At 46.1% G+C, this 25367-nt stretch overlaps 1 protein-coding gene across 1 annotated transcript in view; it reads left to right on the forward strand.

The window, feature by feature from the left end:
* The first annotated feature begins 343 nt into the window (after positions 1 to 343).
* Positions 344 to 25367, forward strand: part of LOC144109692 (uncharacterized) — a 94765-nt gene continuing 69741 nt past the window's right edge. The window contains exons 1-4 of the mRNA XM_077642492.1: positions 344 to 597; positions 13761 to 13872; positions 19506 to 19740; positions 23690 to 23836. Coding sequence (XP_077498618.1) covers positions 378 to 597; positions 13761 to 13872; positions 19506 to 19740; positions 23690 to 23836 — 714 coding nt within the window. The 5' untranslated portion in view covers positions 344 to 377. The remainder of the gene's footprint in view (positions 598 to 13760; positions 13873 to 19505; positions 19741 to 23689; positions 23837 to 25367) is intronic.

The following is a 25367-nucleotide window of genomic DNA, read 5'->3' on the forward strand; positions in this document are numbered from 1 at the left end:
AGTGTAAAAGCAGTTATTCATTCCATAAACTAAAAGAGCCCAATGCGGAACAGTGGGAGAGCCTGCTCCCCAGCAGCATGCTGGCGGTCCAAAAAGGACTGGTCCAGCATGCGTATGAGATAGCAAGACAGTAGAGATTCCTGAAACACTGCCTAGGGGCCGTAAGGCGCTAGGTTTCATGCGCTAAGGAGCTGGTGTCCCTATCGGTTCCTGCTAAAAATAGACGCGCCCCAGCGAATCTGTTTCGGTGGCGGCGTCTGGCGGCTAAACGTTCAACTGGCTGCTCTGACGACGCAGCCGTGCAGTCGCGCAGCGGAACCAGACCAGGCCAGTTGTAGCGACGCTTGGCTCGGCAGTAGGCGAACGCCAACGTTTCGATGGACGAGTTTTCGGCGGACGCGGTCCCGGGTCCGAGCAGTGAGCCGCAGGTGGACTTGCCTCGGGTACCGGTTGACATGGAAGACTATGAAAAAGAGTCTGACAGCGACGACGTCGACGAGTCCGAGACGTATGGATTCGAGGATAATGCCGATCATGAGGCGCCTGCGGACTCCTACAGCCACTTTGAGGAAAATGTCGATGAGGAACCCCTTCCCGGTGCGTATGCATTGTACGCTAGCTGTCATCGCTAGCCGCGCGTTCGGCGTTCCGGCCGCCTAGCACTGTTCGTAGTTAGGTGCGCGTTCGGCGTTCCTGCCGCCTAGCACTGTGCGCATGTGAGCTGCAGGGCCATTTCTAAGAAAATTTAGCAAGCATGAAGGGTCTAGACGTTCTTCGGTTTGAGTAATGGGGTAACGACACGTCTTTGTGTTCATTATTGTGCCAGTGTCGCATCTCTATCGCTTTCTGCCGCGACTGTGCTGAGGTGCGGGGTTATAATGACGCTGGGTGCTGTCATTGAACATACCACAGGGACTGAGGTTTAAAAGTGCTTATACAGCAACTTACCCGATGAGATGAAGTGAAAGAGGAGAGAGAGAGAAAGGTGCTCTAGTGCAAGGCTCCGGAATAATTTCGACCACACGGGAGCATGCAGTAACGTGCACTGACAGGCGCAGAAACCAGACGCGCGCCTTTGTGTGCCGCCGCTGCCGCGTTCGAACTCGGGTACGCCGGCGCAGTAGCCGAGCATCGTACACTGAGCCCACGCGGCGGGTCGGCCCAATGGACGCGCATAGGGAGGAGACCGTGTAGAAAAAGGATGTAAGCACATGTACGCGCTTACCTTTGTGTAATAAACTGTAGAACGGAAAGTGTGACCCCTGCATGGTTACACAGGCAGAGTTTACCGCGTTTACTGAACTTAACTGCGGTTACCTGAAATCGTGGTTCGCCGTTGTTACACGGCACGCCAGCGTTCTTGGTTAGGATAAGTAGCAGTCTGGCGTTCAATTCGGCCGTAATCGCCGCGTACACCTCGGCGTTGCGTGCCGTCCCTTGCAGGTGGCGCAAATTACTTTCCCATCATGGCTAGGCTCTCCGTTGTTGGTGATGACCAGCTCGTGCGTTTATCGCACGCGGACGCCAGTCTAGCCACCTTACCGACGCTGCCCACTCGCACACTCCGTCCACGGACGCCGGCATCATCTCGGTTAGCGAGCTAGCTGAAGCTGCCATGCTCGGTTTGCCGCAACCGCGGTTAGCGGCGTAACCGCGGTTTCATAACAAACGTCAACCGTGGTTACGCATACGCGTGCACGGGTGCGTTAACCGCGGTTAACTCTGCCTGTGTAACAATGATGTTACCCTTAATATGTATACTTTTTAGAGTGAAAGAATATAATAATTGGTTTTGAGGAAAGGAAATGGCGCAGTATCTGTCTCATATATCGTTGGATACCGTAACCGCGCCGTAAGGCATAAAGGAGGGAGTGAAAGAAGAAAGGAAGAAAGAGGTGCCGTAGTGGAGGGCTCCTGAGTAATTTCGACCACCTGGGGATCTTACCCACCGGTGCCTTAGAATTTTGCCTCCATAAAAACGCAGCCGCCGCGGTCGGGTTCGAATCCGGGAACTCCGGATCAGTAGCTGAACGCACTAACCACTAATCCACCGCGGCGGGTGGAAGAAGTCACTGATTTGCTTTTCCTTGCACGGCACAGTCGCCGCCACACTTCGGACGCTGGAAAGGATGCGCGCTATTGACAGCTGAGTTTTGGACATGAAAGTTTCGCTTTTGCTGTCGCAGCAGCACTGCTGTCACTTGCGTTACGTAAGATCAGTTTTAGCCTTACGGAACTGCTGTCGGCCTCTTTCGGCGCGAGCCTGCTTGGGTTTTAGAGTGTAGGTGTACTCACTGGGGCACTTTATAAAACGCCTCATGCCGGTACTTTGACCTTCAAGATCAGCCAAGGTCAAAAGGGACTTAGTCGATTTCGCTACGGTCCAGCTGTGTCTAAGATTTAAGGCATAAAGCTGGGCTTATTAGTGTTTACATAGAGAGGAGGTAGTTGTAGCTCTAAATAACTTGGACGATAGGAGCGAAGACAACATCAGCGCTGAGTGTGCCGTGTAAGGAAGACAGCGCTTGTGTTCTCTCCTTTCATCCTTGCTGTTTAACGCTACAACTCATCACGAGGCATATACGGCAGTATATGTCATGTGATCGACCATGAGTTTGGACTGTTGTTTAATTATGTGGTTAGGAATTAATTAGCATTAATTAAGTTGAGATAAATGAAACTGCGCTTTGCCATCAAGTCATATACTGTTGGAAAGATTAGGTCAAGTGTAAATGCACTGTGCTAGTTGCCGACCAGATTAGTGATAATTAGTTTATTACAAGTAAAACCAAACTGTGCAATAGCATTGAGTCGTATGCCATCAGAAAACTTAGGCTAAGTGCAAACGCACTGTTCATGTTAGTGACCCACATTAATTAGTGTTAGTTAATTGAAATTAAAGCCAAACTGCGCTATAGCATCGTGTCATTACCATTGCACCGCTTAGATTGAGTGCAAATGCGCTGTGCTAGTTAGTGACTTGAATTAATTAGTATTAATTAGTTAATTACTACTGCACCACTTAGATTGAGTGCAAATGCACTGTGCTAGTTAGTGACCTGAATTAGTGTTAATTAGTTAACTGCAGGTAAAACCAAACTGCCCTATAGCACCCAGTCATATATATACCTGTGGAAAGTTTAGGTGAAGTTTAAAGCCACTGTGCTAGTTAGTGACCTGGATTAATTAGTGTTAATATGTAGCAATTAAAACCAATCATAATCACAGAGCAAATGCTCTACTAACTAGGTGTAGCAATTTAACTTTTGCGAATTAGAAAAAGCAGACCTGCAGTCAGCTCTGTTTGTACTAGATTTCCTAAAAATATGTCAAATCTCAGTTGGGTACAAAAAAATAACATTCAGCACAATTACAATGCTCGGTAATATATTGTTAAAAACACTTATAAGACAATTTGTATGATTGAATGAAGACGTGCATTGTTATTTGTGTATTTTTATGGTATTGAAGCGGCCTTCACAGCCTAATCTTGCTTACTTTGGCGCTGTGCCTCTGGTTCGGCTGCTTTCACAGCTGCATCGTGTCAATGCCTGCACTGCACTTTTGTGTAGGTGGTGCTTTTAAGATACAATTACCAAGAATCATAGTGGTCGTCGTCATTATCAGCAGCCAACAACATCCACTATAGCATAAAAAGCCTTTCCTGTATCTGCCGAATTAATCCTGTCCTGTGCCAGCCACGGCCACCTTATCTATGCAAACGTCTTAATGTTATCTGCGAACCTGGCCCTCTAAAGCCCCCTGCTAAGCTTGCTTTCTCTTGGAATCCACTCCGCTACCTTAAAGGGACACTTAGGAGAAATTGAAGCTGGCTTGTATCGATACAGTACCAGCTTCTAAACACAAAAGCACCGCTCTTTCTGAAAACAAAGCTCTTGTAAGGCAGAAAAGAGCAAGAACTGAAATACAGGTGTCGCCACCAGAGGCCGATCTCGCAAGTACTAGCGTGATGATGAGATAGGAGAAAAGAAATCATAGACCTCTGAGGCTGACAAGCGTACATGAAGGTTACGTGTTTGTTTGATATTGAAGGATATAAGCTTTCTTTTTAAACCACCAGTGCTTTAAACCACCAGTGCACTTTTATCACTCAAGGAAGACAGGAAAAAAGACAACCTGAAAGTTGGAAGTGAAAGGAAACCTGCTATTGGCTGTGCAGCAGGCGGCGAGCTGAGTTTCGGTATGTTTTGGGGTGCTTTGTGACTATGTGTTTTGTGTCCCTGCATGGTTTCCGCATGGTTTCGATTTACAAAGGCGGATCATTAGCAGACCTCCGCATGCCTCTCTAAGTTCTCCTTGGATGAAGTTTGTGCAATGGCACGCAACTGCAACAAGGAAAAAGCTTTTCATAGTCAATGTACAATGCGCCTCCACGTTAACAAACTCGCCACTCAGCGTGTTCGCATCATCAACGCTCCAAGATGCTGGGCTGCATAACCAGCCTTACGAGGCCTAATATTACAGAATTGCAATATGCTTGCACTTACCAGTCACTACCCATCAGTCATGACGGTGGCTCAGCAATAGCAGCGACACTGCTGACTTATCGGTGCTTGGATTTTCATGCCAGCCTGGCTGCCTCAGCCCTCAAAAGCATAGCATGGTGTGTGGGGTTGAGGTCGCTGAATGAAGGCCACAGTTTTTTGCGAGAACTTTGTTATCGGAATCGGGAACGGAATGGTAATGTTAGTGCCAATGCAAACGAAGCGATGACGGCTGATAGAGCCTTCAAAGTCAGGCTGGCAGTATTCGCTTTTGTTGCTCCTAGACGGGAGCGCCGTGCTTACTGCCAGCAATCATGGAATCCTCGTTTCCGTTTTGCTGATTTACGTCACTCTTCTCTCTATTTCTTTATCAGAGAGTCCCAAGTATGAATTGTAGCATCGGAGAAAAGTTTTTCAACTTCAAATCGAAATCTCTGAGCAATAAATGCACCTTGCTTTGCTGGACAAGTGGCTACAGTCTAAGAAGTCCCGAACTGTCAGATTTTGCTAACGAAAAAAAATTCGTAGCGTTGTCCTCAGTGTCTCTTTAATGAACCATCAGTTATCTTGCCTTCGCATTACATGCCCTGCCTATGTGCATTTCTTCTTCCGGATTTCAACTTTATATTATTGAGTCGTGTTTTTTCCCTCATCATTTCAGCTCCCTTTCCTGTCTCTTAATGTCGCACCTGTCATTTTTTTCCATAGCTTGCTGAGCTGTCCTCATTTTCACAACTTTTCGTTAGCCTACAAGTGTCGGCCACATAGGTGAGGCCTGCAACTTGCAAATATCATACGCTTTCTTCGCGATATATACTGTTAAGGTGCCATTCGTGACTGGAGAGTGCCTGCTAAATTCTCTCCACCCCATACTTACTTGCTTAGTTACTTCACCTTCATGGTTTGGGTCAGCGGCTGCTACCTATCCTTAGTAGATGTATGCTCCAAAAGTTTTTGCACATAAAACCATGCAGGTGTGACAAGAGTGTTGAGCTGAATCTCTCAAAGGATGTGAGCTACCTGCATGAAGTGACCACGATGGAATTCAGGGTATAGTTCGCGATAAAAGCAGACAGCACTGTAGTGTACTCTTTGACAGCAGCGCGATGGGGCAGTTGATCTCGATCTGCCCTCCAAGATCTGGGCCAAGGGATCAACGGTGCCCGGATAAGAATTTCACAGGGCTGCTGGTTAGCCAGCTCATTGGCATCAGTCCCCGACTTTCCAGGAGCCTTGACTGAGGAAGACAGTCAAGGCTGCATCAACGATGTGCAACCTCGAGCTCTGTGGATGGATGAGTGCGAAGTTTTTTATATTGCAAGTCATGGATGGCCGCCTGGGAGGTAGTGTAGATAGCATTACCTGACATAGGTGTGAGAGGATATATAAAATTGGAGGGGACACATATGCTTTGCCATAACGGTATGACGCGATAGCTAATCAGTTAATGCCCATATATGCAGAATTGGTCTTTCTCCACTAAACATGCAAAGATCCCTGGGATTCCTCATACCACTCCTGGTGCAGTGGTGCAGCAGTTAAGCGATGCTCCACTGCACTGGGATGGCATCCCCCTGGTGGAACAACCTCGCATGATCAGTCATTAATTTTAACGCCACCTGCCATGCTTCTGCAGGTTGTGATGGTGCCACAAGATTACATGATATAGGTAGCCCAGAAGCCTCCTAGGTTGCTTTTCTGTCGATTTTTTATGGATTTTTGCTCACGGCCAATGATGCCGGATTTTCTGTGCCACGAGCTCGTTCACGCTGCTGTGCTCAAATATTAAGTGGCGTAAATCATAAAGGGGACCTCGATTAAGTGTGTCTGGTGGGAGTGGGGAAGCTGGAAAAGGGCCGCTAGTGCGAGTGACTCTGGCAGAGAGAAGAGGATCAGAGAGGACTTGGCTGCCGCAGCCGTGGGGAGCTGCGTCAGAGGCATTAATGTAGGCCACTCCGTGAGATGGAAGGCGGGACTATAATGACAGGCAGCAGCATGTCGGCAGCCAGGATTCATTTCTGGTGACATTGGAGGGAAAAGGAAGTATACTGTAGTTAGAAGCTTCTGGTAGGGAGGGAGTAGAAGAGCAGCCGTCTTGATGGGGAGACTAGTAGCGTGGTCGACAAGTCAGCGGCCATGAACTGCACCGGAGATGCAAGCCACTTGTCGGTCGGGATGAAGAGAGTGTGAATAGGATGAACCAGACCAGTAGCATAAAGTCTGTCAGTGGAGGTGGTTTGGGGTGACAGAGAGCAGCCTTATAGAGGCTGTGGAGAGCTGTGGCAAGAAATAAAGCTGGGTTTGCTTTAATGAGACGCCCCGCCGCGGTGGCTCAGTGGTTAGGGCGCTCGACTACTGATCCGGAGTTCCCGGGTTCGAACCCGACCGCGGCGGCTGCGTTTTTATGGAGGAAAAACGCTAAGGCACCCGTGTGCTGTGCGATGTCAGTGCACGTTAAAGATCCCCAGGTGGTCGAAATTATTCCGGAGCCCTCCACTACGGCACCTATTATTCCTTTCTTCTTTCACTCCCTCCTTTATCCCTTCCCTTACGGCGCGGTTCAGGTGTCCAAAGATATATGAGACAGATACTGCGCCATTTCCTTTCCCCCCAAAACCAATTATTATTAATGAGACGTATGGTGTGAAGTGCAGGAATTTGTTAAAAGCCAGCATGTGGGTAAGTCAACAGGTGTGTGCTTCCTGCAGGCCAGTGGTGCACAGGGAAATTAGATTACCCTATTTGTTCAGATGTACCCCCTTTTCCAAAAGTAACTGAGCAACAGGTTTTTGCTTCTCAATGGAGCAGTTTTACAGCATGCCTAAACACCGAAAAGTGTCAGAATGTGAGGACAGGGGTGCACCTTACTTTACACAGTTGCATAGCTTAAAAGCTGCCATAAGTGCTTCTCTACGTGCCTAAGAAACAAACCACCTGTGCCTGGTCACTTTTTTTCAAAGACTGTAGGCTTACCTGTGTGAGTTCCCCTACCATGACTGCTACGAATTGGTAAAAAACTGCTTTATTGCCTGACAAAACGCATCCGCATCAGCTTGCATTTTTTTTACTGCCACTGTAAAGCGATACCTTCCGCAAAGGAGGGAACAAAAATTGGACGTGCAAGAGCCTCGGTGATGAGACTAAAACTAAAATAGACTTCATACTGTGCGCACACCTTGGCAGTGTGCAGTATGTGGAGGTCCATGGAAAGGTGCTTTGTAGCGACCACAGAATGTTAAGGTCTCGTATTAGCTTAGATTTGAAGAGGGAATGGGAGAAACTAGTGAAGCGAAGCCCATTAATTAGTTCGTGGTAAAAGGTGAAGTAAAGGAATCCAGGATATCACTCTAGAACAGGTATTCGGCTTTAACTGAGAGAGAGGGTAGAGTGCTTCATGGAACATGTGCAGGTTAATGACGTCCTAGTCGGAATCAAGAGGAAGAAATTAGCTGGGGCAGGGCATGTAATGCGAAGGCAGGATAATTGATGATCACTGAGAGTAATGGAATGGACTCCAAGAGAAAGTAAGTGCAGCATGAAGCGGCAGAAAGTTAAGTGGGTGGATGAGATAAAGTAGTTTGTGGAGATATGGTGGCCACATCTTACACTGGCCTTGGTTAATTCGAGAGATACGGAAGGGGTCTTTGCCTTGTAGCAGGTGTAGTCGGGCTCATAATGATTGATGACTGCTGTAGCATTAAGAAGAAGCGCTGTAATGTTGGCTAAAAGCTTCAGATGCAAAATCTTTTGGTGTGAAAGCACTACTTCACGAGGTCTACTGGCTCTCCAGTTTGTGTGAAGCTTAGCCTTGAGGGTTACCTTGGCCAAATCATACATAAATAATTCCGTGATTCGGATTCAAACCCGCGGGGGTGCAAAGAGATCAGCTTCGCTGGCCACTGCATGAGAGCACTATACTTTCACATCAGCCGATCATGCCTTGGGTCAAACCAGCTGCAACACATTTTTGCCCTATGCATTGCACGTCGAACTAATATACACTCTCGTGCTGTGCATTGCGCATTTTCGTCTTCATGAACTAATACTGCAGTGGAACTAATATTTTTGCCACATGAGCCGACGACCAAGCAAAGCCACACCGTCAGCCAACTGGGCTGAACAACAGGCTTTTCACAACTGCTCAGTTTAGGTATGTTTAAAACTGTGCCACTTTTTTTCTCACTGTGCAATTGAAGTAAGAAAGTGGCCAGCTATGTGGCTTTCCTTTCCTCAAAAAGAGTGGGATTTGGCCGGGAATGAGATTAGACTAGGGGATAAAGGGAGAAGCTGCTTGCGGGTGATACTGAAAAATGCATACAGATGTGGAGAAAGACGACAACACTACTGCCCTCATGTGCCTTGCTCCTCTCTGCCGATGCAGAACAATGGACATCCCTCACTACAATAGCCTTACTAACGCCCTCGAGTCAGGTCAGAACCACACAACACAATTCATTTTGTCCAATTATTCCTACGATTTTAGCATCTCAGCACTAAATACAAAATCCCCGCAGGGGGGGCGTCTGCAGCTTGCAGGCGTTAGTGAGTGGCGACACCACGGGTTCCCGAGCATCCGCAGAGACATCCCCGCAGGGGGATGATAGTGAACGGTGCATCACCACAGACCCGACTACCCGCGCCTCGCCATACATGGCATCGCTGTGTCCAGGGAAAAGGGGATCCTGGTGGTTGAGCCTATGCCAAGCGTTTGGACCTTTAAGGGCCATCGGCAGAGGCAACACACCACTTCGGCCCCAGCTTCCTGCCTGACCCGACCGGGCGAAATCGGCAGTCGCCTTTTCCTATCCTCCCCTCTACCTTTCACTTTCCTACCCCTCTCTCACAACTCTCCTGTCTCCTACTCACTTCTAGTTTCTCTTTTTTTCCTGGTGGCGAGGGTTAACCTTGTGTGGCCAGCCACCCTGAGTTGCATCATACTGAGTTATAGTTTGGGTGTACAGCTGCCATGGGTAGGACTTGTTTGCAAGTTCCTGTCCCGTCCCCAAGTTGAACTCCATGGTGGGTGGCTGGCACCATAGCCGAAAAACACACTTATCCTATGGCTACCTTTCTCTCAGCAACTGATTGCCCTCACAAGAGAGGGTGGACGGAGGTAACTCAAAATTTTATGAAAAAAAAGGAACAAAGTTTTCTTAAGTTTCATGTGATTCATAACGAGCAAAGTGGCAAATCTGCTAGAATAATCTCCCCATTCATTGTAGAAAAGTGTTTGATGGGTGCCTTGGGCTTTGGCTACAAGGTTACAAAAAATGGCCAGTGGAGACCTCTTACTGGAACTCCGAGATAGCATCCAACACTCAAAACTTTCCAACATTGTGTCCATGGGTGACATCCCTGTATCCATATCTGCCCACTGATCCCTCAATACAGTCCAGGGTGTAATTTCAGAGAATGATTTTCTGCACCTCACTGAACAAGAAATCAAAGAAGGGCTTGCTGAACAAAATGTCATTGATGTCCACAGGATAAAAACAAGAAAAGAGGGCAAAGAAATCCCAACAAAGCACATAGTCCTCACATTTGCACATAGTACTCTCCCAGACTCAATTGAAGTGGGTTATCTAAAAATAAATCTGAGACCCTACATTCCTAACCCTCGACGATGCTTTAACTGTGAAAGGTTTGGCCACGGGTCTGTGAGTTGCCGCGGTCGTGAAACTTGCGCAAAATAAGCTTCAAAAGATCACTCTTCTGATGACTGCGACGGCGTCCCACATTGTGCAAACTGCGGGAGACCATGCTGCATACTCCAGGGTGTGTCTGCTCTGGAAGAAAAAGCAATAATCACACTCAAAACTACTGAAAACATTTCGTTCAAAGAAGCAAGAAGGCAATGCACTCAAACAAGCACGTTCTCCTTCACAGCAAAAACAAACTTTCCCGATGTGGTGCGTAGGTGTGGCGCACCACAACAGGCTTCGGCACCTGCCCAGGCCACTCGCAGTGAGCCTGTTGTGGGGCCATCCGTGCCCCCAGGTGGAGTAGGTAACACTACCCCACCAACCCAGAAAGAGGCCTCGCAGACCCCCGTGTGCGCGGCCCCCAAGACCTCCTCCCACAGATCGATGTCCAGCTCTAACGTCCACGTGCCCTCTGCATCGTCGTCCAGCGCCTCTGCAGAGGCGGTGGACACGACCCAGGGCAGCCCCGTGCCATCCACATGGGGTGGTCGGCGGAGCTCTGGATCGGTCAAAAAAAGACACACCCCGAATCAAGGGGCCATAAATTAATAAATATAGTTTTAACTACATAGGAAAACAAAATTAGGATGGCTTTCATAATGCAATGGAACTGTGGAGGACTTATGAATAACTACAGTGATATAAAAGATATCCAAGGAGCACACGCTGCTGTTGGGTTATGTCTACAAGAGACAAATTTAGAGCCTCAAAACAATAATTTTCTTAAGAATTATGCTGTTTTCCGTCGCGACCGAGAACAGGCAAGCAGGCTGTCAGGAGGTGTGGCAATTATAGTAAAAAACGGTGTCCCGGCTAGTGAGCTTAAACTAAAAACAAGACTTGAGGCTGTAGCATCCACTCTGCTACGGCCTCAAGTCTTGTTTTTAGTTTGAGCTCACTAGCCGGGACAGCCTAGAAATTGTGACGGAATACGTCTACTTAGGGCAGGTAGTGACAGCTGATCTGGATCATGAAAGGGAGATAACTAGAAGGATAAGAATGGGCTGGAGCGCATATGGCAAGTTCTCGCAGATCATGAGTGGCAGTTTACCAATCTCCCTCAAGAGAAAAGTGTACAACAGCTTTATCTTACCAGTACTCACCTACGGGGCAGAAACATGGAGGCTAACGAAAAGAGTTCAGCTTAAGTTAAGGACAACGCAGCGAGCCATGGAAAGAAAAATGATAGGTGTAACGTTAAGAGACCAGAAGCGGGCAGAGTGGGTGAGGAAACGAACATTGGTTAATGACATCCTAGTCGGAATCAAGAGAAAGAAATGGGCTTGAGCCGGGCATGTAATGCAAAGGCAAGATAACCGCTGGTCCTTAAGGGTAACGGAGTGGATTCCAAGAGGAAGTAAGCATAGCAGGGGGCGGCAGAAGGTTAGATGGGCGGATGAGATTAAGAAGTTTGCAGGCAAAGGGTGGATGCAGCTGGCAAAGGACAGGGTTAATTGGAGAGACATGGGAGAGGCCTTTGCCCTGCAGTGGGTCTAGTAAGGCTGATGATGATGATGAAAATGATTACAGTGCTCTGTATATATTGAGCCACATCTGAAAATAACACTCCTTGACTTAGAAGGCCTTTTAAAGCAGCTACTAGAGCTATACCTGGTAGTTGGCGACTTTAATGCACATTCTCGTTTTTGGGGGAAGCGAGAGAACGGGACGCTAGAGGGCAGCTCATCGAGGATTTTATTCTATCCACTAATGTCTGTTTGCTGAACTCGGGTCACCCCACATACTGTTCCCCATCCTCAGGAAGAATGAGTGTTTTAGATTTGTCTTTTAGTTCGCCGTCTGTTTTTAGCGAATTTAACTGGAGTGTTTTAGACAATCCATATGGAAGCGATCACCTCCCTGTTATAATAGGTCTGTCATCCTCGCCAACAATTATTTAAACAAACCCGCAGCGTTGGAAACTACATTTAGCTGATTGGACATTGTTTAAAAAAAAAAGCAAGTTTACAGGATATAATTTTAGAAAACCATAGCATAGATGAGATAAATGAAATGTTCACAACATACATTCTTTCTGCTGCACATGTATCAATTCCTAAATCCACAGGGGTGGTGCGCCAGAACCACAAAATTTGGTACGCATGAGAATGCGAGGCAAAAAAATTGAATAAAGCCTGGGGAGTCTTTCGCAGATACCCAACTCATGAGAACCTTATTTTTTTTTCAAAAAGGCGAGAGCACATGCGAGGCGTGTCCAGCGCAAGGCCAAGAAAACATCATGGCAAACAGCTCAACCACATAAAAAAAATGTGGGAGCAAGTTCGAAAATTAAATGGCCGCTACTCACCTTTCACAATTTCTCTTCTCACAACACCCGGCACACAAACGAGTTTAGAGGATCAGGCAGACATACAGACTGCTTATATGTGCGAATGCGAAAGCAGTTTAAGTGCTGACTCATGCTACTTTGCAGAATTACTACGAGTCATGACTATGCATACTTTGTACAAACTCTATACACCTTTCATGTTACTTGTAAAGTGCTGAGTCATGATATGTTGTAGAATGACTGTGAGTCATGAGACATTCCACGTCATATTATGTTGCATTTCATCTGTCATGACTACATGTTTGCTTACAATGTGTAGTGACATTGTACACTGACATCCGATGTGAGTGGATGAGGTTAAGAAGTTTGCGGGGTACAGTGGCTGCAGCTGGCAAAGGACAGGGTTAATTGGAGAGACATGGGAGAGACCTTTGCCCTGCAGTGGGCATAGTCAGGCTGATGATAGTGATGGCATATAATGCTTTTGCATCAATAAACCATGAAAAGTAAAAAGGTATGAGAGCAAAACTTGTTGGGGGGCCTCAGATAGGTTACTGTATAAATACGTTGAAATAATTCTTCCGAAATAAAGTTGAAAGTTCAGCGCTTCTGTCCATGTCAGCCTCCTCATTTCTTGTCCGATGTTCTTTATGCACTGGTTCTTCTAAGAAAAAGGTATGAGAAATTGTATGTACGTGTTTGAGATTTGTGAATGTACGGCTAGACTGCTGTGACCCGCGTGAAAGCATTCATTGCTTCTGCTGGCAAAGAAAGAGACGTTAATTTAAGTGCAAAATAAAAAAAACTGCAAATTAAAATTACGAAACGTCATGGCAGAGATGGGGCAGGCTGATGGTTTCTTAACACACACAAAGTGAACAAGGGAGAGTAAAGCCTCAGGATGCTTGTCAAAGCTGATTTTGTTTACTTGTCGAATAATACAGGATGCCGCGATCCGTGGCCAGTGTTATCAACTATTGATTTAAAAGTTGTATCCTAGCTACTACAGGACAGATAGCACTGTAATAACTATTCAGATGCTGCAAATCGACGGCAGACCGCATTGCATCACTTGGCGACCGAAGACTGTGTGTGAAACTAAGTTCAATATGTGCCTTGAGCCTGGCTCAGGAGGATCGAGGTTCGGTTCCCGTGTGATGTGTGACTGCAGCTGAAAACAGTTATGTCTGAGGGTTTCTACATTGGCTTTAATTTGTTTTTGCGGACTTTAAAAAAAATGTATGCTTTTTCTTCTTTGCTCAGGCACGAGTTGTGCACAAGCTCCTAGCCTGCAGGAGTGCTCGAAGGCGAAACGTTATCAAGAGCTTGTACAGAAGGGCATTCGGGAGCTCACGGAAGCCCTTGAGAAGAACAGGTAAGGCCTTATTATAGCGATAGCTGCATTATGGTAGCATCTCAAGCCTTCAGCGTGGCGGAGCGCATCCCTGTGGTTGCGCACCCACCCTGTGGCTGTGCACCCACCCTGTGGCTGTGCCGCCACGCTGTCACGTGTTGCGGAGCAGCTGCCAGTGGCATGGCGCTGTGGCTGATCACGTGTTTCATCACATGGTTGGTCACGTGACCGAGTTCCACTCGGCCAGCTGTAGCTATCACGTCACTCCAGGTTTAACCAAAGCTAAACCACTTCCAATTTTTAGGTGTGCACAAGAGTTTTGTGTTGAATACGCTCACCAGTTGGTGGGTGTCTGTCTCCTTTTGGCAGCGTAACACTCGATGTGCAGTTTTAGGACGATGAGTAATGTATTTATTCAAATCTAGGCAGACCTGCATTCGAAGCCGACACCTGAAAATTTAAGGCTAAGTAAAAAAAAAGCTTTCCTTGAATGTAAGCCGGCCAATAAGAAATGAGGATGACAGGAAGGACAGCATGCAAACGCCATTTATTACCACGAACCTGCTCCCACTGACACATTCTCGTCATTGCTGATCTTCATAATACTGTCCTGTTCACACAGGTGCATTGGAAATGCTGCACTTTCAGAACAAGCGCGCAACCAAGGTTTCCGGGATGTCATCCCAGGCTGAAGTGACCCAGCTAGCTACAACTCCTAGTGACGCGCACTTGATGCGGCCTTTTGGAATCCGCTTGCTTGTTTCGCTGGTCCCACGGATCGCCTCTCTCTCTTGCATCACTCTCTTGCCAGCTCTCTTGCTTTGGGTTCTAGCACCTCTGTGGTGCAAAGGTGGGCAAGAAGCAGGCTGGCGACAAGGTGGTAGGCGACTATGTGATAGGTTCTAGGAATAGCAGGGGCGAGCGATTAGTAGAGTTTGCAGACAGAAATAATTTAGGGATCATGAGTACCTTCTTCTGCAAATGAGAGAACATGAAGCGGACCTGGAAGAGACCTAATGGTGAGGCAAAATGAAATCGACTTAATACTCTGCACTCAATGGGCCATCGTTCAGGATGTGGGCATCCTCGGAAAGGTACGTTGTAGCATCCGCAGAATAGTAAGGTCTCGAATTAGTTCCGACTTGAAGAGGGAACGGAAGAAGCTAGTCAAGAGGCAGTCCTTTAGCGAGCTAGCGTTAAGAGGGAAGATAGAGGAATTCATGATATCGCTGCAGAACAGATATTCAGCTTTAACTGATGAACACGATCTTAATGTTTATACAATGAACAATAATCTGACAGCTATCATTATGGAGTGCTTTATAGAAGTAGGCGGTAGGATGGTTCAAGAGCATACCGGCAAGCTATCTCAAGAGACGAAAGATTTGATCGAGGAACGTCAAAGCATGAGAGCATCAGCCTACAGACAGAATAGAATTAGCAGAGCTGTTGAAGTTTACAAATAAGCGCAGCATGCTCTAAACAATGGAGGTAGCCGAAACTCGGTGAAGATGAAACTACGCACAGGTAAGAACCAGATGTATGCATTAAGAGACGAGGACGTCATTAGCAATATGGATAAGATAGTTAAAGTAGCCAAAGAGTTCTACACAAATCTATACAGTGGTCAGTGTAATCAGAACATTAATGATAGAGACAGTAGCGCACAGCAATGCATCATCCCACCAGTAAAGAAAGAAGAAGTAAAGAAAGCCTTAGGAGCAATACAAAGGGGAAAGCAGATGCTGAGGATCAGGTAACAGCAGATGTGTTGAAGGACGGATGGGAGATATTGCTAGAAAAACTAGCCACCCTGTAATGCCTTATGACCTCAACCATACCAGAAGCTTGCAAAATGCAATAATAATCTTAATTCATTAGAAAGGAGACGCCAAGAAGTTGAAAAATTACACTGATCAGCTTACTGTCCACTGCCTACAAGGTAGTTACTGAGATAATCGCTAGTAGAGTCAGGGCAACCTCAGACTTTAATCAACCAAATGATCAGGCAGGCTTTCGTAAAGGATATTCAACATTAGATCATATTCACACTTTCAGTCAGGTGATAGAGAAATGCGTTGAATATTGTTACGAAGACGAAGAAGAGGGCAGCGGTGCAGGACGGAGTGCTTGCGCTTGTCCCTGAGCCATTAAATTGTATTTTCTTCTGTCATCAAGTCCTGTCCGTTCGCTTGCCACCTCGTAACATTTGGTGTGAGTTGCGGGTTTCCCATCGTCATCCTGGTCCCTGGAGCATCGCCGCGGCTGAGGGGACCTGGACTCCGCCACCCTGTTTAACCCCAGCTCGACCTGACCAGAACCGACGAGCCGTTTTCCCCCACCTCGTCCCCAGCCCCAACCACAAGGCACGACGACCAGGACCAGACGTAATATGACCCAATGACGACCTGAACCAAGATGCCGCCCCCGCCTAAGCTAACTGGCGATTCCTTAACCCTTGACCTTTGACTGTGGGTGACCGACCGCTGGACTTGAAGCTCCAGGGGCAACCGTTCATCATATCATCTCTTTTATTTTGGCGGCAAGCCTTTCATCTTCTATCCTTTCTGGCCATGCTCATCGTCACCTCAACTGTAAGAATTGAAGCAATTGGTCGGGACGATAGCTGAGCGGGCCTGGGTAATGTTACAAAGACGAAGAAGAGGGCAGTGGTGTGGGGACGGAGCGCTCGCGTTAGGCTCTGAGCCACTAAATCATATTTTCATCGGTCATCGTCATCCCGTTCCTTCGCTTGCCCCCTCATAACAATATAACCAACCCCTATATACAGCCTTCATTGATTACAAGAAAGCATTTGACACAGTGGAAACCTCAGCAGTCATACAGGCATTGCGGAATCGGTGTAGATGAGCCTTATGTCAAAATACTTGAAGATATATATAGGAACTGCACAGCTATCATAGTCCTCCTTAAAGTCAGCAATAAAATTCCAATAAGGAAGGGATTCAGGCAAGGAGACACGATTTTGCCAATTAATGCTATTCACTGCCTGTGGGCCTGAATTGGGAACAGTTGGGGATAAGAGTTAATGGAGAATACCTAAATAATCTGCGATTCGCTGATGACATTACATTGCTGACTCACTCGGGAGATGAACTGCAAATCATGATCAATGAGTTAGACAAACTAAGCAGAACGGTGGTTCTAAAAATTAACATGCAGGAAAACAAAGTAATGTTCAACAGTCTAGCAAGGGAACAGCAATTAAAAATTGGCCGCGAGGTGCTGGAAGTGGTAGAGGAATAAGTCTACTTTTGGCAGGCATTGACAGCTGATCCGGATCATCAGAGGGAAATAACAAGAAGGATAAGAATGGGGTGAAGCGCATATGGCAGGTTCTCTCAGATCATGAATAGCAGGTTACCAATATCCCTCAAGAGAAACGTGTACAACAACGGTATCTTACCTGTTCTCACCTATGGGGCAGAGACGTGGAGGCTGATGAAAAGGGTTCAGCTTAAGTTTAGGACAATGCGGCAAGCCATGGAAAGAAAAACAATAGATGTAATGTTAAAAGACCGGAAGCGGGCAGAGTGGTTGAGGAAAGAAACGTGCGTTATTGATATCCTAGTCGAAATCAAGAGCAAGAAATGGGCTTGGGCAGGACATGTAATGCGAAGGCAAGATAACCACTTTTCCTTAAGGGTAACGGAGTGGATTCCGAGAGAAAGAAAGTGTAACAGGGGATGGCAGAAGGTTATATGGGCGGATGAGATTGGGAGGTTTGCAGGCATATGCTAGGCGCAGCTGGCAAAAGACAGGGTTAATTTGGAGAGACATGAAAGAGGCCTTGGCCCTGTAGTGAGTGTAGTCAGGCTGATGATGATGATGATGACCTCGCTGGTCACTGGAAGTGCATCTGAACCTCACGATTTCACAAACTCTGCCAGTGCTGATTTTATTTTGGGATGGTGGCCTTTTTTCGGGCCCATGAAAGCCTTCCTCATTGTGGTGTACGCAAAATGTACATCATGCTGCCCTCTCCAACAGGGATCATTTTTTTTGTCCACGCCAAATTCCCGACCAGCTTGCAGGCTTTAGAACTGCTCTATAGCAAGCACAACTTTTCGCTTGAAGGATGCACTATAATGACACTGTCTGCTTGGTGCAATGAAGTCGGTGAAAAACCACATGTGAAAAACTTGCACTGTTGTGGAACATGCCCATGCCACCACAAAAAAACGTGGTCAGAATGGTAACCAGTGCTTGTGTGCATCTTGTATGCTTCTATAGACATTGGCTATAGATAGTAATGGTCATAGTGCCGTGTTCTGTTGGCGTTTCGTGGGGCCGCCACCTGCATGTTTCATTTTTGTTATTATGCGTTGTCGTCAGATTTTATGAATACAACAGATTTTAAAAATCGTGTTTTAAAAAGATGTCAGCCTAGATAATAATAAATATGGTACTGTTGTCAAGAACATTCTCCTAGTCTTTGTGATACTAATGAGTGATTTACCTAACTGCTATCATTGGCGGTTCAAAAATGGCATTGTATGCATACTTTCAGCATTGTAAGTGTTTTTTTGTGGCATCACAAACAGCGACTGTTGAAACCCTTTGAGCGCTGGTGTTATTTGGAGCTGAACAGAGTCTTGATTTTGTGGGTCTTTTGCTAGCAAGTGTCCTTCCCAAGACTGAAAGGTGTTCAGCAACCACTGCTTGTGTTTTGCAAAGCCGCTCATTTGATACGGGTTGGATTTGTTGCACTTAGTCATGTCTGTCGACAGCGTTTATTGCAGTCGACACAAGTGCATGCTGCAGAGCACGTGTTTAGACCTTGGCATGTGGAATTTTCCCGCCCCAAGGTAGTGGTCCTAGCTTTAAAGGGACACCGAGAACAACCCATCGAATTTTTATTGTGAGAGTCTTTTACTCTTTGGCTATGCATGTTGATGTTTGTCTGGGAACAAAACATGCATTTATGGATAAGAAAACGGCATTTAGAAATGGAATGCTTTTAGGAACCTGTGATCGCATTTGGGAAGTGAATGCTGGTGCAGCCTAACCTCGGGTATCTAGGCGTAAAAGAAAAAAGTATCTTTATGTCTTTGCAGTTTCCTTACCGAAAACGGCCTGTGGTGACAACTGTATTTCACTTTGCGACCTTTCATTGCTCTTGAAAGCTACGTGCTAAAAGAAAATTTCGCCTTATTGGCATTAAACCGTGGTAATCTGTTAATGCAAGCCAACTTCAATATGCTTTCAGTGTCCAGATTCTGTCCAGCATGATAAAATAATAAGGTCTGTGCTTTCTCTTCCTAGGAGGTTGCAGTTGCAGTTCCCATTACAGTTCTCATTTCTTGGAGTAATTACTTATTAGCATCTACCGGAGTGCAACCTTTGCACTAGAAATGAAAATGAAACTTTTTAAAAACTTCGCTATTGATCAAAAATTCACCCTGATCTAGGACTAGAGCTTGGGACTACCACCAGTATGGAGTACTCGCTCCACCCACTTGGTTAACTAGGACGGCAAGCGAGTGTCGGTGCGAGATTGTATTGATCAACAACTAGTGCTGGGAACGATTGTAGTCTGCTGTGTTTATTAGACAGTGTGTGTACTGTACGAGTTCCCAGTTTTGTTGAGACTGGCCTAAGCACATGGCAACTTGTGGTGCTACTCTGCGCAGGAAGCTGCAGAATAACCTGCCCATGCTGCTGACGCAGCGGGCAGTGCGCCGCAGAAAGCCCAAGGTGCGCAATAAGTGGTACCATTCCATGGTCTTCCACTATCCGTATTTTCGGGATGTGAACGGCGTGCCAGCACCCCCCAATGCAGACGAGCTCACCAAGCGGGCCAACAAGGAGCTGGACCCGTACATATCACGAGTCATGCCGTGGTCCGCCGACGAGGACCGTTCCTTGGTATGACACCCGTGCCAGCTTTGAGTGCTCTCAGCTTCGCACGGGAGCTGCCAGTTTGCTCAAGAATCACCGGATTTTTCTATGATCCTGTGCAGCTTTTTGGTTTTAATGCAGAGTAAGGGTGAAGGAAGGCCAGTTCTATGCATTCATGAGACTCTCCACTTCAAGATGAAGTGTGGCTTATGTGTTTGATCCTCTGCAAGTATATGGTATATTCAGGTTGGCTCGATACCTGAACTGCCATACCTTGATTATGCATGGCACGAAAATTGCTCTGCACATTGTAAGGCGATGTAGATTGGCATTTGGAATTTGTCAGATTTAACGAGATCCTTAGGAAAACCCTATCAAATTTTTGCTGTCAGTGAAAGCGGATAGTTTGGCATTTTGTAGCTTGGTTGTCGCTTCTTTGGCAGTGAAAGATGGATTTATTACTGTGAGGTTTGGGTTTGAAGTTTGAAAAGTTTCTCCTGCCGCTCAGAGTCAAACTTGGGCCTCTCTGATGATGTAATCACTGACAAATGACATAAATGAAGACTCCGTGCTGGGTGGCGATGAGTGGGGAGTCTAGCAACAGACGAAATGAAAGCTACCACCGGTCGGGCATAGCGGGCAGTTTTTATCAAGCATTAGTTTGTTTGCTCCTGCCTTGTTAGGGATCCTATTCGGCCTTCACTTCAGCAACCTTAGCCGCACAGAGTGTGCGATAAAGGTTCATTAGAATCGGCTGATGCCATTGGGTGGAAAGGGGCCCTTTGATGGGGAAAAGCCGCTTTTTTTTTTACTTGTATACCCGAGTGTAGTGTCTACTGTTACAGCTATATGTGGGACCTCTTCTCAAGTCAGTTCCATCATTTTTGTATGTCGTTACCGAAATCTGTTGCATTCTGGGGCTGGGTAACGAGGACACGGATAAGGCGAGCTTGGGCCTTTGCACTGGGGTAAGCTGTGAAGGGGGCACTGTGGAAAATTTATTTCTTGTGGTCACATGTTATCCAGTTAGCATCAACAGTGGTGTTATGGTCTGCCATGTGGCACAACTTTTGCATCTGCTGCTTTGTCCAGGGAGGTAGTGTGAAAAATCTGGTTAATCTTTTAGTATCACTGAGGCCGCGGTGAATGGGCTGCAATGTTATCGCTGCGCTTGCTTTGAATTTCTTGTTCACATGTCATGACTATGGAGGTTGTCAAAGAAAATAGCAGCAAATATGCCTTTGACACTCCTGGTGAGAGCTTGTACCAGCTCACAGTGCAAGTTTTATCTAAGTTGGTGGTACTTCCCAGAGAAAGAAGAAAACTCGGTAGCGATCTTGCACTCGAGCCGCACTTGCTATTTGTAGAAGATGCTGCATGCTTATCTTATCGGCTTAACATTAGCTGCGTCAGCTTAAAAGAATAATGGTGCAGCATCAAGGGACTAGGACAGCAGGAGAGCGCACACACATACAAGCACCCACATACACAAGTGTGCTCTCCTGCTGTCCTAGTCCCTTGATGCTGTGCCAATATTCTCTTAAGCATGTCTGACCAGCTTGCCCAGTCGTATACGCTTCTTAAGCTGTGTCAGCTTCTACCGTAGAAGTTTCATCCTTTACCGTTGAAGGCTGGTGAGGCGTATCATGCCACTGACACAAAAATAGTTGCGCGCTCTCGCAACATCACCGGCGCCGTGCACTAGACTGTAGTTCTCCTCGGGCACTGGAAGTTCAGACCACTCAACCACATTTGCAGCTAGGTCATTCTAAGTGTGGATATATAGTTGCAGGAAAAAAATGAGGCTTTGAACACATTTGTTTTGCACAAAAAATTCGCTCACCTTCTTTGAATGAAAAGAATAGATTTGTCGCTGGGTAACTGAATGAAAATGTGCATTTCTGTTTATTCCAAGTTGGTTACGGTAGGTCTAATAGAACAGTTTTAATCTTTCTTGGCATCGTCTTGCCTGCAGGGTTTCTAAATTAGCTGTTTTGCAAAACGGCTGTCGGGGATGTTTTCCAGCTATAACAATTGTATATGAACCTGCGACATTTACGCCGGACATTCTCAAGTTTGGTGATATTGATTTTGGTGTGCGGGTCCCGAACAACTGCCGCATATTCTAAAACTGGTCTAATGAAAGATTTGTATGCTAGTAGTTTGATTTCTGATGGGGATTTACCTAGGGTTCTCCTTAAATATCGAAGTTGCCTCGTAGCTTTATTTAGCGTATATGTTATGTGGTCGTTCTATTTTAAATCTGATGTGATTATGACTCCTAGGTATTTGTTTATATAATTCTGTATGGAGTATTCTATTTACTCTCCTTAAGAATGGAGTTCTTTAGGTGAAAGGGAGTATAGCCATGTTTGTGCTCCATTTCTGTGGAGAGGGAAACGTTTAGTCCCTCTTTATGTGTCTTCATTCTGGACTCATTCTCACCACCATGATAGGACACAAATAGACTGGAAGCAGCTCAAGCCCTTGGCCTCTCCTTTCTTATGAATTAAGATAATGTTAGCATTCTTCCACGGTTCTGGTATGCTCAAAGTCATAAGGCATTGTATACAGGACGGCTAGTTTTTCTAGCAAAAATCTCTCTTCCATTTTTCAACAGATCTGTTACCTTATCCTCACCAGCTGCTTTTCCCCTATTTTTTTCCCTTGGAGGAGTGGCAATACCAAGCAGCTCGACTTGAGAATGGTAGTTCTGAAGAGGACAATCCTGTACTTTACTCAATGATTAGGTGAAGGGAGCAGGAGCATTTTCCTTTGTACTCAATATCAATAAAGATTCAATGAAGGATTCAGCACGTGGAGACGCCTCTCATTAGTGTCCTTCTGTAAGGCGCGCTTTGATCAGGGAAACTTTTGAGCTCGAACTGTGAATGTGACAGACGTCGGGGTTAGTTATTAGGGGCATTAAATGCGTACATTTCTGCATTAAAGATAGTGCTTGAGAAGATGCCATGCATGCGGCCTGAATTGCTGTGGAATTCGCTCTCAGAATGAGTGCCCATGCAACCTGAAGTGGAGGGTAGAGAGAGGGCAGGTAGATACATTCTAGACAACACGAAGTGAACAAAGGAGAGGGGAGCCTCAGGGGGATTTGTCAATGTTTACTCGTCTTCACCCAGATGAAGACAAGTCTTCTTGTCGAACCATTGTCTAAGCACCCATCTTCTCTCTACTTAAAAGATATTTAAAGAATGGCTGAGGTTCAAGTTGGCTGACTGAACCTGGTTGTAAGGAGTGAGAGCTCACTTGAGCATGGTTAGACACACTTCTCAGCACCGAGAATCTGCCGGGCGGTCTGACTTAACCTGTTGTCGTCAATACAGTCGCTCTGCTGGGACCCCCCCGTGGCTCTTTCATGGCTCTGTGGAACACCAAGCAGTGCCTGTGCTTATATTTAGGTGAATGTGAGTCACGTGGGTAGGCTCAGCTGTGAGGCGAAGCCAGTGCAGTGTGGCGAGCCACTGACGAGTCACGTGATTAGGTGCGCCTGCCGAGCGAGCCAGTGCCACCGGCTTCGCAACGCGGTAGCGAAGCCCGGTGAGTCGGTGCATGTCAAGCATCTGCTCTTCTTTGAAGGCCGTTTTCTCAGCGCCATATGAAGTTTAGCTTTGCATGCAAGAAGTGGGAACTATTTGCGCAATTGGATGCCATACTCTTAATGTCATACATCAGTCACTTGAAGCAATCTTACGAGCTATAAAAACTGTGAATAAGTGCCTGTCGTCGTCATAGGAGCAAAACAGGAACTGTGATGAATTCCACTCTTCTGGTCTGGTGAACCTCTTTGCTTGGAAAGTGTAACGTAGACTACTTGCTCTGCTGCTGCTGCTGCAAAAAAAGGGAGGGCATTTGCACTGCCATGCTGATCAAAAGTGCAGAGTTCGACTCCTGCACATGCTTGCCTCGCTCATGGTTACAGCTCAGTTGCCGCTGTTTTTCATGTGTCTGGGCCCAGGTGGACGCAGTCCAGAGCAATCTGCTGCAGGAAAACGTGGAGGCGCTGCAGAGTCGCTCGGAGGCATTGGCTGAACGACTGCTAACAATCGAAGACCCCGAGCAGCACGCTGAGCTGAGCGAGCGCAAGAGCCAGCTGGACAAGGAGGTGCGTCCGGCCACGCTTGGGTGCTGTTTGCCTGTGGGAGGAAAGTCTCCGACCACTTGGGCCACATGTGGGGAGAGTGGGAAACCCTGTGGTGCGGCGATGACTGAAGCTCTTCGACGAGAAAGCGGTTCTGTGAAGGAAGGCAGATGCGTATTCACTGAGGCCAGATGGCCATTTAGGCAGCCTCTGTGCTCTGTTGAATGTTCCTGTTCCTACGTGTTTTCATTGCACGCGCAATATTATAATAATAATTATAGTTTATTTTTATCACCATGCAGTGTTAGAGGGGATGGGGATAAAAGCGGTTAACGCTTGACAAGGTCCCCACCCCCATACAGCAAGTGGGCAGTGGCATGCGACGGCAGTTCACAAAAAAAAAATACACAATCACCAATGTGTGTAGAAAATCAATAAGGGTTAAAGCAATAACAATAAAAGCAACAAAAAAGAAACAAAGAGCACTGTTATAAAGATTGTAAGAAGAGCAATGTTCAAAGTATGAATACTAGAAAAATGTGGTTTCAAAAATAAAGTAGTCGAGGAGGTCAGAGCTGCTAATGTTTTCTATATCAATATTTGCAGCGAATAATCTATTCAGAAGTGAAGGAAGTTGAAATGTTACCATTTGGCGTCCATAGTTTGTTCTCACTACAGGTACTACAAAGTGTGGTTTGCGACGGCGTGGGTATGTGCACTGAAATAACTGAATCGTGGCTAAGTCAGATATATTTGTTATGCATCTTTGTTCTATTTTACAGGTGCGCAATAGTTTATAAGCATACAAGTTGAAAACATTAATAATCTTGTGCCTGGAAAATAAGTGTTTAGTTGAGCATCTATGTGGCAAGTTATGAACAATTCTCAGGGCCCTGTTTTCAAGAACGGCAAGTTTTTTCAGACTCGTTCGTGTAGCAGTACCCCATACTAATGAACAGTAGTTTAGATGTGAGCGAAATAATGCACGATACAATAGAAGTTTTACCTTTTGTGGAAGACAACATTTAAAATGTCATAAATTCTATGGCTCGAGATGTCTTTAATGCTATATGATTTATGTGATCGTCCCATAGCATATCTTCAGTGAATATTACACCAAACGATTTAAATGACTTTACTAACTCAATCTGGTCTCGGTAATAATGTAGTTCACCGAATTCGCTGCACTTTTTGTTTTTTGGTTGAAAAAGTATTGCCTTAGATTTTGTTGCATTAATTGAAAGAAGATTGTTATCGGACCACGTCTTTATTTTTTCCAGGAGTATGTTTGCATTTTCAAGTTACTTACTACCAGAACCATCGGATAAAAATAAACTGGTATCATCAGCATAAATTATAAAGCGAACGTTGTCATCCACACTAATGATGTCGTTAATATACAGGTTGAAAAGCAATGGTCCATGAATACTTCCTTGGGGCACTCCGCAGGTGACTGTTCGAAGAGTTGACTTGTATTCATTTATTTGGATTTACTGTTTTCTATTGGACAAGTAAGATTTAAGTAAGAATAACGCTGTACCTCTAATTTCATAAC

The sequence above is a fragment of the Amblyomma americanum genome, chromosome 11 (assembly GCF_052857255.1).
Source record: "Amblyomma americanum isolate KBUSLIRL-KWMA chromosome 11, ASM5285725v1, whole genome shotgun sequence".
NCBI classification, from domain to species: domain Eukaryota; kingdom Metazoa; phylum Arthropoda; class Arachnida; order Ixodida; family Ixodidae; genus Amblyomma; species Amblyomma americanum.